The sequence below is a fragment of the Trichechus manatus genome, unplaced genomic scaffold (genome assembly GCF_000243295.1).
Source record: "Trichechus manatus latirostris isolate Lorelei unplaced genomic scaffold, TriManLat1.0 scaffold00021, whole genome shotgun sequence".
NCBI classification, from domain to species: domain Eukaryota; kingdom Metazoa; phylum Chordata; class Mammalia; order Sirenia; family Trichechidae; genus Trichechus; species Trichechus manatus.
Window position 1 is genome coordinate 5,529,780 of NW_004443957.1, and position 16,476 is coordinate 5,546,255.

At 40.2% G+C, this 16,476-nt stretch overlaps 1 protein-coding gene across 1 annotated transcript in view; it reads left to right on the plus strand.

Moving 5' to 3' along the window:
* The window catches only part of PCNX2 (pecanex 2), a 343,407-nt gene that overhangs the window by 90,895 nt on the left and 236,036 nt on the right, over window positions 1-16,476 (plus strand). The window contains exons 13-15 of the mRNA XM_012554495.2: window positions 8,288-8,459; window positions 15,609-15,719; window positions 16,130-16,155. Coding sequence (XP_012409949.1) covers window positions 8,288-8,459; window positions 15,609-15,719; window positions 16,130-16,155 — 309 coding nt within the window. The remainder of the gene's footprint in view (window positions 1-8,287; window positions 8,460-15,608; window positions 15,720-16,129; window positions 16,156-16,476) is intronic.

The following is a 16,476-nucleotide window of genomic DNA, read 5'->3' on the forward strand; positions in this document are numbered from 1 at the left end:
TGACTTATTTTACTGAGCATAATGCTTTCAAGGTTCATCCACATTGTATCAGGACTTCATTTCTCTTTATGACTGAGTAGTATTGCACTGTATGTATAAACCACTTTTTGTTTATCCACTGTTGATGGACATCTAAGTTGTTTCCACCTTTTGGCTATTGTGAATAGTGCTGCAGTGAACATTGGTGTCCATGTATCTGTTTGCGTTGCTGCTTTCAAATCTCTTGAGTATGTACCTAGGAGCAGAATTGCTGGGTCACGTGGTAGCTATGTCTTTAACTTTTTATCTTTTTTGAATGCTTGACACTGAGAAAAATACTTGTCCGCTCCATACCTCAGTTTCTCTATATGTAAATAAGGATAATAATAATGTGTATGGGGATTACATGAAATAACCCATGTAACATGCTTAAAACAGTGCCTAGGACATAGAAATTGCTCAGAAAATGTTAGCTATTAGTAGTAGTAATATTAGCTATTATGTTAGCATGAATCATTAGTCTTTTTTTACATGATACTGATCCCTTCTTATTCCATGTTTTCACGTGTATTCCTAACTTTTATCCCTGTAATTTTGGGTAATTCATAGCTGAGATTCTGGGCTCTCCAACGTAGATCTAGTGATGCAGCATTCTTTGATGAGCTCTGCTGTGCCTGAAGTGTCCTCTGACCCACTGCAGTGCCAGGAGTTAGGGGGTCAGGGTCTGGTAATACCCCTAAGCCCCCCACCAAATGCCTTGGAACTGAGTTCACTGCCAGGCTACGCCCCATCTCCTTAAGCAACCTTCTCTCCTTTGTTATGGTGAGCTCCGTGGGCCCCTGAGAAGCCCTTCCAAAGAAAGAAAGCTGATCTTCCCTGTGTTGTGCTTCTGAAAATTTCATATCCAGGATTTAGGGCTGATTTTAAATCTCTGATAGCTCGTGTTAACTCATAGTAATTAAGAAAAGCTTATAATTGGATGATCACATGGCATAAGTTGCTATCTTGTTAAATTCCTCTGTTCCCCATAATTGGTTTATGTATAATACATCTTCTTTTATCCCCGAGTCTGAATGTCAAGATAGGTAGAAGCAGCATAATTAGGGTTTTAAGATGTATTGTTGTGATTATAGTCAGAAATCTGGGTTAGGTGGTGTGGGCAGAGAAGTGCAGTTCTGAAATTTCTCCTTCAAACCTACCCTGCACCCCCATCATCCATTACCCTGCTCCAGTGAGCCTGTTTTTCAGCAATCACACTTCGGTGTCATGCTTTTCTGTGTGGCATGGGGGAGGGGGGTTGTGTGCTATCAAACATTCATTTCCTGCCTGTACTTTCAGGAAAAACGCAGACCCTGCCTGCAAAGGTGCATGGAAGTGCAGCTGCTGTAATCTCCATGAGTGTGTAATGTCTGTTGCTATGACCTCTGTCCCTGCTCTAAGTTGGAGTTTTATTGTGTGGTTCCTTGATGAATAGATCAAGCTACGATTACTTTTTATGCGCAAGCATGGGGCAGTTGAGACAGTAAGACATTTCTTACTGTCATAGTGAGGCACAGGCAAACACCTAACCATGTTTATTGTAGTGACTAATTTGCTTTACACAGATTTCCTAGAGGTGAGTCCCACATCTGAGTTGCCATTTCTCTGACAGTTCTAATGAGGAAAGAAAATATGGTGGCTATAAAACAATTCCTCTTGCAATCTGACCGGGCCATATGGGTATTTAGAAGACGGATTTATGATCTCCAATCTGTAGATGAGAAAAACTTGAGAAAGGAGCTGGTCAAGATTGGGAAGCAAGGTTTGGGGCAGAGTTGGTTCTCAAGCCTACATTTGTCTGTAGCCCTGGAAGAGTTTTCATTCATAAGAGGCTATCCAATGAACCAAACTGCTTCTTAAACTACATTACTCTGTGTCTTTGGGGGAGGGGCTGTCAATACACGCAGCCAATTCTTGCTGTCTGGGTGTTTGACTGAGTTCTTCTCTGCTTCCTTCCAGGAGCATAGGTGGCAAATTATGAGCAAGCTGTTAAAATTAGCAGACAGTAAATATATATATATATAGCCTGATGTAGCCTTTTGGATATTTTGGTGTTAAATTAATACTGACATGCTAATAGATATGATACAATAGATGCTGGACCTAAAAGAAATTAGTCTGATTCTAAAAGAAAACACACCCAGGAGAGCTTAAAAAAAATTAAGAGACAGAAGTGGATACCGGAAGACGTCTAAGAGTCTGAGGCTAGCAATACAGAAATAAGTCTGAGGACAGCAGGCATAATTTAAGTACAAGGATGTTGGCCTTATATCCTGTGTTATCAGTAGCTCTCTATTCAAACCAGGTCCAACCACCAATAGCCACTACTGATGACTCAGAAAGAAAAATTCAGTAGAATATCTGAGATGCAGCAAAAACTAGAGTAGTGAACTCTGGAATCACCTGCATGGAGGTGATTTCCCTGCCCACCTCCTGGGATTCTGGGTCAGTGCATCTAGGGTGCCCGGGAATTTGCATTTTAACAAAACTCCCACGTGATTATGGTGGAGGTGATCTCAGCGCACACACTGAGAAACACTGGGGTAACTGAAAGAGTACAGGCTTTGAGATTTGAATCCAGCCTTACCAAGTACCACGTATGGGATCTTGGGAAAGGTACTTCTCTGAATCTCAGTTTTTTTCATCTATAAAAGAGGAAATAATAGAACAGGATTGTATGAGGAATTAAACAAGATAATGCACCTCAAGTGCTTGCACTGTATTTGGCCCTACGGAAGCACTTGACAAATGTTTGCTTTTTTTTTTCCAAAATGTGGATAATAATAATAACCTCGATTGGATTTGGCCAAGGGTAAATCGGTCACTGTATATAGTGTGCCCAGTACAGGGCCTAGAATACAATAAGCCCTCTAAAGTTTTCCTTTCCTTTCTCTTTCCACTCTGCATATTTTGTTTCCCTGCTTACAAAGAGCAAAGTCTATAACTTCTTATGTGTTCTACTCAATGACCTCTTAGTACTATACAATGAAGACATTTGATATCTACTTCAGGTTATATAAAAATCATCAAGAGTAACCTTTTAAAATAAACTTTTTTAGAACACTTTTGGATTTTACTGAAAAATAGGGAAGATAGTACAGAGAGTTCCCATATACCCCACACCCAAAACAAAACAAAACAAAAAGCAAACCTGTTGCCATCCAGTTGCTTTCGACTCATAGTGACCCTAAAGGTCAGAGTAGCACTGCCCCATAGGGTTTCCAAGACCGTGATCTTTACGGAGGCAGACGGCCACATCTTTCTCCTGCAAAGTAACTGATGAGTTCAAGTGGTTGACCTTCCAGTTACCAGCCGAGCACTTAACCACTGTGCCGCCAGGAAACACCCCATGCCCAGTTCCCCTATTTTTGACATCTTACAATAGTATAGTACATTTGCCACAATTAATAAAGCAATAATGATGAATTATTATTAATTAAAGTTCATACTTGATTCACATTTCCCCAGTTTTTTCCTAATGTCCTTTCGGTGTTTCTAGAATCCCATCCAGGATACCACATTACATTTAGTTGTCATGTCTTCTTAGGCTCCTCTTGGCTGTGACAGTTTCTCAGACTCTGCTTGTTTTTTGATGACCCTGACAGTTCTGAGGAGGACTGGTGAGGTATTTTGTAAAATGTCCCCCTACTGGGATTTGTCTGATGTTTTTCTTATGATTAGACTGCTTATGAGTTTTTGGGAGGAAGATCACAGAAGTAAAGTGCCATTTTCATCACATTATATTAAGGATAAACCTGTTGCCGTCAAGTCCATTCCAACTCATAGTGAACCAATAGGACAGAGTGGAATTGCCCCATCAGGTTTCCAGGGAGCAGCTGGTGGATTCAAACTGCCAACGTTTTGATTAGCAGTTGCAGCTTGTCATAGCTCTTAACCGCTACACCACCAAGGCTCCCATATTAAGAGTACGTACTGTCAGTGTGATTTCTGGCTGTCGATGCTGACCTCGATCATTTGACTGAAGGTAGTGTCTATCAGTGGAATGATTTTGAGGAACATAAAAATAATCTCTCAACCCTCTATCCTAGAAACAAGTAGGTCAAGTTAGTTTTAGTGCATCTTGATTAAAATTTAAATGCTATTAATCTATTAGTTATGTATTTGCTTGCTCAAAACATACTCATTTCAAATTACCACCTTTTTATTCTCATAGACTAAATTTCTACAATTAAATAGGGCTAGAACTTTCCAATATCTTTCACTGCCATTGAAGAAAATGCTGAAGGAAGTGGGAAAAATATGTGAAATTATTGGTGGTCGCAGAGAAGACATCTCTCTGTTGGGTAATTTGATATTCATTTTGGTAACCCTTGGTTAGACAACTACATGAGCCCATTGTCAAGAGTCACAGACTTGAAGTTAGGAAGTGGACCTACAATAAAGTGTTCTGCAGCATTAAATTGTAAAGTAAGCTTAAAGAAACGTATTTGCTTATTTTTTAAAATGTTTTAAGTATTCTATCAGATTTCCACCATATTTAAGTTGAAGTAGCATCTTAATAGTCAACTCTTGAGAATTGTTTGACCTTTGATTGCTGCTTATCTCCCATATGTCTTCTTTAAAACATTTTGGAATTCCCTATAGACACAGAATGTGGGCTTTTGAGCCAGAGAGTACTTGCTGCCGAGGATTTGACTTGGGCTCAGTTTTTGTAGCGTAGAGGATGCCCACTGCCTCCCCTCCTTTGTGCTCCATGTGGAAGGGGAAATGAAGTGCATACTTTAGAATGTTTAGAATGACTCTAAAGAGACAGACAAACCGCTAATGCTAAAGTAAAAGAGAAATGATCAACAGCCATGATGAAATTGTATTTAAGTAAACTAACCTACTCCGTGGTAAGAAAGTATAAAAAATAACAAACCCTTATTACAGTGATTTGGAGTTAAATGCAGGTAAACATAATGTAATGGTGCAGTAGCAGAGGGACTGAACGGAATAGCTGTTGTTTTTCTGCACACTCCCCAGGTAAGGAGGGTTTTTCACTGCCCAGAGCCCTTTTAGGAAAAGTTAAAACACCAAAGCTGTTACTAATGCTTTCCCCACACTTTATACTTGCTTCACATGAGTAAGATTGACATTACATGTTTAAAGAATGATGAACTTGAGTGAAATTGAGAAGGCCTTTAAGGATCCAGTGCCCAGTGCATGTACCCCTGGCTGTTGTGGGTTGCAGGGCAGGGTAACTGCTGAGGGCAAGACCAGCAGCCAGGCAGCCAGGGATCAAATCCTGGCTCTGCGGCACGGTCTTCTGCCTTGAAGCCTTGGGAAAATATCTTTATGCTTAGTTTACTCTTGTCAAAATGAGGATAATGGTGTCTACTTCTCAGGGCGTTATGAGGATGAGCTGTATGAATACACTTAAAGCAGGTAGAACCGTGCCTGGCACATGGTCAAAGCTGAATAAGCATTAGCAGCTGTTGCTGTTGTTTATGCCAGGGCTTCAAACCGGTTCCGTTCCGGTTCAAACCCCTGCTGAGAATTTGTACTTTTACCCCGGATATACTGAACAGAATCTACATTTTAACAAGATCCCCAGGTGATTCTTATGTATAATAAGTTTGAGAACTACTGCTCTACTAGTGGTTCTCAGAATTGGTCCCTAGCCAGCAGCATAAGCGTTGCCTGGGAACTTGTTAGGAATGCAGATCTCAGCAGGTGTTCAAACCAGTTCAAAGCCCTGGTTCACAACAGTCTCAGACAATAAGCTGGACCTCTGAATGTGGCGGGATGGCACAGGTGTAAGCTCTTGTCGGTGGGAAGTGGCTTTTTCCTGCCTGTGAATAAGGAAGCAGACAGCTGATGAGCAGAAAGCTGACCGTGCAATGAGGCTGGGATGAGATGGGGCGCAAGCCTGGTGCCTGCCTTTATAGCCCCAGTTCTGTCCCTCCGAGACCCATACACTCTAGTCCCTGAGTCTTCTAAGAATCTGGCAGACACCCCCTTTTCCTTATAATGAAAAGCTTTTATTTTCTTAACAACAACAAAAAGTTAGAAACAGCCCCTTTTCTTCATTAGAGGATAATTAGAAGGGCCTCCTCACTGAGCCACAGATGTCTCTGCCCCACAGGTAGGGTCCCCAGAGGTGGTGTGAGACTCTTTCCCCTTATGGTTTTGCTGCACTGTGACTACAATGTGGCCGTGAAATTGTATATGTAGGTGAGTATGATGGAAAACCCAAATGCACACATAAATCAGCTTTTGTGAAATTGCCTCGCAAGATGTGCTGCAGCTGAAGTTTGCAGTGCTCCCCACAATGCATTGTCAAGTTAAAACACAGATGGGGAATATAGTCCAATGAATTTTTTAAAGACCATGATCAGACTTGATCTGGAGGAATGAGTGGAAATTTTTCTATTGAAAAAATAAACAAGCAATCCTTGCAGGTTTTGATGATTAATTTGTATATGAAAGAAGGAACCAGAGAGCAGGGAAATTTTATGAGTATGTGTTCTTAGGAAGGCAAATAAAAATGACCTATATGCCACATGTGCAGTCCCTGGGTGGTGCAAATGGTTAAGTGCTCAGCTACTAACTGACAAGTTGGCAGTTTGAGTCCACCTAGAGAAACTTTGGAAGAAAGGCCTGGTGATCTGCTTCTGAAAAGTCACAGCCTTGAAAACCCAATGGAGCAGTTGTACTGTAACAGACACAGAGTCACCATGAGTCTAAATTGACTCAATGGCAACTTTTTTTTAATGCCATGTATTAGTGATATGCTTAAAATGGTTTGGAGACCCAAAACACAGTATGAGAAATGAGATTAAAAAATGCACGTGATAATGAGGGCAGGCTCTTTGTAAGTAAGCCTGAATTTTTCAAAAATTACAAATACAAAGAAAGCGTTTCTACGCCCAGTAACTAAACTTTGACTTGAAAGATCCAAAATGATATCTCAAACTTGTTGAGGGCCAAGGACTTTGAGTTCCTAGGTAATGTATTTTTAATGTTTTTTAAAAAAGAAGAATCAGGGCAAGAGGGAGTTGACTATTTAATTACATATCCTATAAAGTGTCATTTTGAGAAAGTATCTTATATGCAGATGTGTTTGTATACTGAATAGTTATTAATACCAACAAATTTATTTTGCTTTTTTGCTTGTTATGGATGCATTTAAATTTAGCTTAGGCTTTAGTTTCAATATTTTTTTTAAATGCAAAGGAAGTATTCCATACCCATTAATCTATGGCCTGTTTGGATTCAAGAGGAAATTTCTTAAGAGTGCAAATATTCATTTAAGACTGAACCTAGACCTGGGGCCAAACACAACCAGCGCCTGTGGATAGTCTGTGTTTTCTCTCCTATTAAAGGATGGTTTCAGAATCGGAGTAGTTCTATTATAGAAGCAGTGGCAATTTAAATTGCATTTCTAAATATAAGGTGTTCAAGGCAGTAACTTTCAAAATTCACATCTGAAACCCTATCACTTTAATCTTTACTTTTTACACTCAAGATAGTTCATGAATTGGAAAGAATACTTTCCTCCTAATTCATTTTTGTTGGTTTTTTGAATCTTAATGAACTGTGCATTGCTTTGTGAGATGAAAATTCTTTGTTGGCTTTTGCCCTGGAAAGTTGATATGATATACATACATTCAAGGGGAAGAATTAAAAGTGTTTGTACTTTTCCTAATAGCAATATTGTAAGGGCTAAGATGATGTCTGTTAGATATTTGATACTCCTCAGAGGAAGGTATTATATAAATAGCATTTTTTCCCCAAAAATTAGCTTATTCCACTGTGCTACACTGAAACATTGTATGTAGTTTCTGCAGGTGTAACTTTGTACCTGTATTGTCTTGCTTTCTAAGACAGTAGGAAATTGAAACCCACAGCTTTATAATTTTATTTCTTGTTAATAGTGCAGTCCAAGTTAGACCATATAGAGCAAATAATGGTTTAAATTAGTTTTGCACTTGAAATGAGCAATATAAATATAAGTTTCACTGTTGGGGAAGCATTGAGTTAGATCTAGGTTTTCTCCAAGGATGGTCATTAAATTTTCAGGTAAATCTTGTTGAGTCCAAGAGGCATAGCATTCTTTTTGATAATCTCATTCTGATTTGACAGAATAAGCAGCAGACTTTTTTTTCTTTTCCTGGTGTTTTGTGTATATGTGTTATGGTAAGGGAGAGGGGAGAATGTGGTATATGGTATAAACTGTGTGATGTGGTATAAGCTATTGACGATGAGGCTTTTGCCATTTAATCAAAATAAAAGGTACCATTCAGAAATTGTGTTTGTTTTCTAGGGACACAACCAAATCATAACATATAGCAGACCAATCTATTTTTGCGTGCTGTGTGGCCTTATTTTGCTTCTTGACACAGGGGCCAAAGCCAGATACCCTCCTACTTATGTTGTCTATGGCCTGAAGCTCTTCTCTCCAGGGTCCCTGCAATCAACTAGGGACCACTTAATAGGTGAGTTAATTCCAAGTAATGGGGAAGCATATGAGGGAAGGGAGGATCTGTCTCCCCTCTATCTTCTGGATCCCTGGTTGGAGAAACTTCCTTAGTTTCTTATTGGATGAAAAGATTCATATCTCCCTCTTGGCTTGTACACCTTCAGAGACTATCTGGAAGCTTGAGCCCCAAAACATCTAACAATGGAATTATTCTAGAGGATTTTAATACCCATTGTCCAAAAGTTGCAGAACGGAATACCTGAAGCACGGTTGCTATGGGCCCTGGTGAGTGGTGTTGTTGGGATTGAACTTGCCACCAGTGGGCAGCCCCAGCCCATTGCACACAACACAGACACTCTGGTGACACATGGGTTGTCACGATTCTCCTCCAGATTGAGTCCAGGATATTCTGGTCACCCCATCTTCTGCTGGTACACTTTGCTTGCCTTGAGGTCGCCCACCATTTATACACAGCCCTTAATGTAAACTGCTCCATTTAAACAAATGACCTGCATATTGTAATGGCTTAGAGGACAGACTCGGAGCCAGACTACCTGTATTTGAATTTCTGCCCTGTGATTTGCAAGATGTGTGACCTTGCGCAGAATTCTTCAGATTTAACGTGAGGACAGTAAGAGTATTCCCCTCATAGGTTTTGCAAATTTTAAACTACTTAGTATGCTAGAACATATAGAACAGTGCCTGACACATAGGATTAGCTATTATTATTGTTTAATGCTAAAAGGTACCCCAATATTGACTCACAGCTCTGAAGACCTAACTGCTGAGGCTCTGAAAATTCTTGTGATGACACCTGAGGTGTTTACACACATGTTAACTTGTGACTGTTTATGATCACATTGACCAAATGAGTTGATTAAGGGAAGTTACTAAGGACACCACCTCTGTGTTTGCTGCCGGCCAGCTTGAACTCTCAGTCACGGGGAGACTGTCAAGGCCTTAGGTCCTACATCATCCTTTCCCCAGCCGCCTGACAGCTCCCTGACCCTCTCCAGTGGAACTGGGGAGGGTCCCAACTTTCTTTGTGCTCCTTATAGGTTAAAAGTCTGCTAAGCATTCCAGCCTTCCCATTCCTCTTCCTCATGTAATGGTAGCAGACTGTTCATCCTCCTCATGCTCACTCTGTATGCATCCTCAGCACCTTGCTTCCTAGTAAATCAAGTGAGGAGATAAGTGGCTTCTTAATAACAATGGGTTTGGCACCATGTTTCAGAGAATCTCTGAGTTCAAATATGAAACAAAAATGTTGATAAAATAGGAACTGATCCCATGATCAGACTCTCAGTCACTGTCTTCCTGCCCACAGATATTGTCTTCTACACTTCCTAATATTTGTCATTTTACTTTTTTATATTATTTGAACTTCTATCAACTGAAACACACACATACACAAATGCATACATACACACAGACACATACATATACAGACAGACATACAGACACACTCACATATGCATTCACACACAGACACACAGAGACACACACACATACCCACACACAAACACACGCACACACACACACATACCCTCACACACATATACACAGACACGCATGCATACGTGTAAAATAAGAAAAGCTTTCAGTCGTTTTTACTTTCTCGTAAATTAGCTCCCTCAACTGCCTTCGGAGAGTACCTACAGTGAAGAAATCAGGGTTAGAGCAGGCAGAGACGCCAGGTCACGATTTGGCACACTCTGGAGTGCCATCCTTTCCTGTTGTCTTCTTTTTCCAAACAGCAGTGCTGGAGTCAGGAGTCTAGGATGCACAGACCCGGGCGTTAAAGGTGGGGAGAACATGAAAAGATTCTGAAAGTGTCCAAGAAACATTTGTCTAAGTGAAGATGTTGCCTTTTACTTCTCCCCACCAGCACTCAATCTTCTGTACCCCATGGCCATCTTTTCTCAGGACCTAGAGCGTGGGTTAGTGCTAGAGTTCCCCCTTGTACAGGTCATAGAATTTGTGGCTGATCCTAACTACCAGCTACTTCTCACCTCATCCTTGCACGTTTGTTCCTTTCGCTTGGAAGTTGTTTTGCTGCCTCCCCCACCCTGAACTATGCCTAGTTAATACCCTCCTTTCCCCTAAATTTGGTCCCATCTTCTACCTTCACATAACAATGATTGTGAGAATGGCACAGGACCAGGCAGTGTTTATACGTAGGGTCGCTATGAGTCGGAACTGACTCAACAGCACGTAGCAACAACATATCCTATTTAGAAATTTTTTAAAAAAAAATAAATGGTCTCCTTCCTCATTCTTGCTTCTCTTTAATTTCCTACTATAAAAAAGCCAACGTTTTTGAATAAATGTAGTCATGTTGGCAGGTCAAATTTACAATGGCATTAGAATTTGAAATATTATTAGGGTTCAAAAAGTAAGACCTTAATATACCTAATAAAAATCTAAGATTTTACTCTTAGCAGTAACCCTTGTTCTAGAATAAGCTATTGGCTATGCAGACTTCATATTTTTCTTCAAAGCAGTTCCTTCAGGAAGAGGAGAGAGAGCAGGGGACAAGCCATTCTTAGCTTTTTCATTGGAATTCTCTTTCCCCCATTAAAGCTTCTATTTAATACATACTTTTGTATACTTGTCAACAGTGACAAGTAAAAATGGTGATAAATAATCCAGCAAGATGACTAAATGACTTCTGGGATAAAAATAAATGGAAAAATAGAACAATAGCAATCCCTATGGAATGAATATGTTAAACATATTAATTTGCAATGAGCAGGAAAAGGTTGTGGAATAAATTTAGAACAAATGAGAAAGACAGGAAGGAGATAGAGGCTTATACTGTTGTCTGATTTTTATGGGAAAAAAAAAGTAATTCAGTCATTTCTTCTTTGTGGAGCCTCTTCACCCTCTGTTTCTTAGCTACCAAAAGATCTACGGAGTAACTAGCTGCTGCCATTGTGAGGTCCAGGGCGGAACAAGGAGAAGAAAACAAAGGCTAATAGGAACCAAAAGGAACATCTAAGAAAAAGGACAAGAGAGAAACAGGAATTAGGTACAAGTGACATTGTTTCCATAGCATGGTCAGAAGGGGCTGGGGTGCCACTCCCATTGTATTGGTAAACGTGGTTCACTGGCTAGTGTCGGGAGTGTGAAGTGTTTCCTGGAGTTGTGTATTCTTGGTGATATTTCTGTTATCCACTGCCATCCTACTTTCTTCCCAGAGCCATATGCCTCTCAGAGGGGGAAGAAATGACAGAGGAAGAGGAGCAAGAGAGGCATGCGAAAGGTCCAGCATCTGCTGATTTCAGGCAAAGTCAAGGCTGCCAAATTCCACCTCCCAGAGCAAAAGATGCTGAATGCTGGGGTGGTGGTAGCAGGGAATGAAGCAGGTGGACATTGGGCAGGTGGGGAAGCTGGAGAAGCTCCTTGTCTTATTCTGTAGAACGTAACAAGTACTCAGAGAAGGCAAGAAGAGAACATCAGATAATAGAATAATAGAGGAGGAAAGTATAAAAGCAAGATGCAAGGAATGCGGAGGCGGAAACTAGCAAAAGTGGAAGGCAGGAGTCACTGGCACTGGCAGGGGCTAGCTGCTTTTATAGGCGTGGTGGCAAATCCAGGAGCTAGAAACACTGAGAGGGATATTCCCATATAAGTGTTTTTCCTTTTCTTATCACTCACATATATTCAGAATATCACTCTGCAAACTTCCTTTTCATTATAAGGACAACTTCTTCATTTTTATTTCCAGGAATAAGGGAGAGGCCTCATTTCCTATACTCAGTCCCAGATTGGTGGCCTCAGGGCTGGGATTTGTATTACTGTCCACGTGGGTAACTTAAGCAAAAGCTTATGAGTGAGGCTGGTTTTGTAATTATCTTATGGATGAGAAAGCCAAGGGGTCTTCAGTGTTTAGTACCATATTTTAAGAAGAACAGTGACAAGGTTAGAGTGTGCCCTGAGGAGCACAGCCGCATGGTCTAGGGTCTGGAAACTGGTTAAAGGGACTGGAGATGTCCAACCTAGAGAAGAAGACCTTGGGTACACATGGTAGCTCAGATGGATGAAAGGCTGACATAGTCTCTGTTGTAGTAGCAGTAATAACTAGTCCCAGTAGCTGGGTAGATGGATTACATACAGTTCAATGCAAGAAAGACCAGGAAGTTGGTTAGGATTAGAGATGTCCAGCAGTAAAATTGGTTGCCTAGTGAAGCAAGGAGTTCCCTAACAAAGAGAGTTCAAGCAAGATCAGATGGCCTTCAGCCAGGGACATCACACACACAAAAAAAAAAAGTTATATGAACTAGATAGATTCTGTATCGAATGGCCTCTAGGTTCCTTTTCAGAGCTGAGAGTTTTATGTTTTATTTCAGTCCTTAGAACTATAAGCTCCTACCCATGGTAATGCAGCCTCAAAAATGTAACCCTTGGAGATAAGTGGAGGTTTTGTAACCGATTACTAAATTGCACCTACTGTTCTCTGAACACTCAGATCACACGTTTCTACGTCTTGAGTAAAGACTCATTCCTTGGCCTCAATAGTCTATGATTAGGACAACTACTTAATACACATATACAGTGCTTTAGATATACATAGAATGTATACATTCACACCGACTCCATAGGTTTTAGTATTATTTCCATGTTATTTTAATTCTGCGTTCTTTCATTCCCAAATCTGCAAATATAATAATGAATATTATTCACGTTTAACAAACGAAATAAGCAACTTAACAGTATTTTATTTATAAATTTTGCTTGAAAAGAGATGGAACAGTACCAGAAGTTTCTGCACTTATGGTAATTATTAGGGAAAAAGAGGAGTAGGGAAAACGTGAGAGAAAATTATAGACCTGCTCAGTGGTATGCTAACAAAAAAATGTTTGTTCACAGAGAAAATTGCCAACAACTGCAGGGACTCTTTTTATGTTTTATTTTTGGAAAAAAAGGAGAAAACAATTCAGGCAATTTCGAGTGTAATTTTCCAATAGCCTTACTAATGTAAAGAGCATTTGACTGCTTTTTCATTCACGTTAACTGCCACCTGGCAGATGTGATACATGTACTCCATTTTTCTCGCATTCCACCTCCAGTTTTTATTTTAGAGGCTAGAGATTTCACCCTCTAGTACATCCTGGGGAAGATCCAGTGCACAGTCCTTGCTGTTGACTGCTGCTCTTTCCCACACTGTTTCATTAAGTTCTAGTTCTGCACACGCAGCTAAATCGTCTTTGGTTATGACTTTCTGGGGTCTCTTACCATTTTTTTTTCTCATGCCACTATTCATTGTGCTCGGATTCTTTTCACTTCATTAGTTTTGGTTTCACTGGCTAATGTATTTCTTATAGAGAATACCTCTTTACCCACGTATTGCTGAACCGCTTCCAGTATTTGGCTGCCTTTAACATTAATTCACATTCATATTCTCCCCTGTTGTTCATTCTCAGTGTGGTTTTTGTCACATATATGGCACTTTGACTTTGAGAGGTGTGCTAGTGAAATCTCATTGCACCTTCCCTCTGCTGCTATCCTGGGCGTGGAGGATAGAATCTTCATTGCTGGCTTTTGAGACCCAGAATTAAGAGAAAGACTAGTCAGTTTGCTTTAAATTGTATGGATTAAAATTTTGAGGCTCATGACTATATGTTTCCCAATTAAATTTATATTTATTTATCTTTCCTTTCATGTCTTTTAGTTGGATTCATTTACAAAAAAGGGGACAAAAAAGAATTGTGTCTTATACAGTATGTCTAGCAGATCCGTATTTGTATCTTATTGCCTACTTTGAGAAATAAATTGCTTATAGACAATCTAGGTTTTTACAGTATAGTTAAAATCTTTCCATGAAAGAGATTATGACAACACTACCATGTGTTCTAACCACTAAACATTATTCTAACCCCAGGCAAAGGCCTGCTTATCATAACCACATTCATTACACACAATTTTACTTTCATAAAGAGTTGGGGCACTTTCTCAGTTATTGTAGATGGGTTTTTCCCACACTTATTTTTAACCAACTATTAAAAAGAGAATGAAGCATACAAATGACATCATTCTTAAAATGTCACTATGCAAAGTTTGTATTTCCTATTTTTTCTGAAATAGCTGAAACACCTTCCCCTATCATCCCTACTCCCATTGTTCACATGAATGTTTATGTATAGTTTTAGGATATAGTTTCAATGTATAGACATATTGGATTTCAAATCAAATTTCCTTAGTTTTATTAAAGTTTGCCAATATCAAACTTCATTGTCATTTTTTTTCTGCTAGTGTGGACCCAACCCAATACACTGAGACAGAAAGGAAGACAGATGCATTATAGCACTGCCAATGGGAGTTTCTGTGTTTTATCAAACTCTACTCAGAGTTGAGAAAGAGAGAGTGATCAGGAAGTTGCTGTAAAATGCAGCTGTACTACTATTTTTTTTCCCTTTCTAACAAGTTATCTCTGTGAACCATTGAATTATAATCCACTAATGTTTTAGCCAATTGCACGATTTTATTCTTATGATTATGGGAGGCAGCACCATCCTGCTGTCAGCCAGGGCCACCTTCATCTACTAGGTGATCCAGTCCACCTTGGAATCAGGCCTTTCATGTCTCACCATCATAGTGCACTCAAGTTCCTTGTTTACTACCACGCTCCCTTACTCCTCTGTGAGAGTTTTGAAGTCTGACTCAATTATGAATCTCCTACCAGTGCTTGGAATTTAGTAGACTCTTAGTAGCTCAAGTATATGAGGTTACAGAAGTACGAAGCAAGCAGACCCCTTATCTCTAATCTTTGCTCCCTTTCCCATGCAGGAAGATGTCCTCATAACTACTGTCGTTTGGTTTTGCCTATTTATGTAGCTTCGTCGGTCCTCTTTGCCCCAACCCCAAACTCCCCAGATCCAAGTCTACTCTCTCAAACTCAAAACCAGTGTATTCTCTTACTCACCATCCTTGAGGTCTGTGCACGATTCTGGGCATGTCTCTACTCGTTTCCTCAGGACCAGCTCCTTCTTGACTTCCTTAAGGCACTACTTCATCTCAACCCCCAGATTTTGCTCCCAGTAGAAAGAGCTTAGTGTACTCTCCAGTATTTCTGGTGGGGTGGGGGGAATGACCTAGAAGGGAAGGGCACAGGTTTGCAGCAGGAACCACACGTTTATTGTCAATTTTGCTTTTTCCCTTTCAGCGTTTTTATATTGCTTCCCTGCAATGTCCCTCCTTGGGCTTTTCCCACAGATCAACACTTTCTGCATTTATCTTTTGGAACAAATTGACATGCTGTTTTTTGGAGGTTCTGGTAAGTCTTTTACATTCTATTCTACTCTTCCTGTAAAGGAGTCTAAAGTTGAGATAAGGGCTATATAGCCTTGAGCATGGAATGAGAGCCTAGCAAGTTAGGGTTCCTTTGTCCTAAGCATTTAAATGGCCTCAGTGTTGGTCAGTTGGATTGATTGTGGGCCCATCCAGATTCATTTAGCCAAGCTGAAAGTGGTCCACTTAGCTTGGTGGTTGAGTGAAGGCACAACCAAAGCAAGTAAGGGCATAGAATCTCTGGGCTTTGAAATAGGTACGGGGCCTTTCTATCTATTGTTTAGAAAAACACTTCGTGTGAGTGAATGTGTGTGAGAGTGTGTGGGTGTTAGTGTATTTGAGCATGGATATGTGTGAGCTAGTCTGGGAGTGTGAAGGTGAGTGTGTGCCTTACAGGTGAATGTGAAGGCGAGTGTGAACACGTGTGTGTGACATTGTGAATGTGGATTGTGTGTGTGCCTTACAGACAGGTAACCTCCACCCACAGACCATCACCATGCCTCTCATTTTGTGTAGTGGACAGAACTTTAGATTCAGACTGAGCTGGATTTAAATCTCATCTAACATTTACTTGGAGACTTTATGCAGGTTGCTTAACTTTTCAGCTTACTCTTCTCTAAAATGGAAATAAAAAGGCTGACCTTATAGGATTGCTGTGAGGATAAATGTAACCATGTGCATAAAGTACTTAGAACATAGCAGGTGCTCAACTACTGTTGCCACCCATTATACATGTACACACA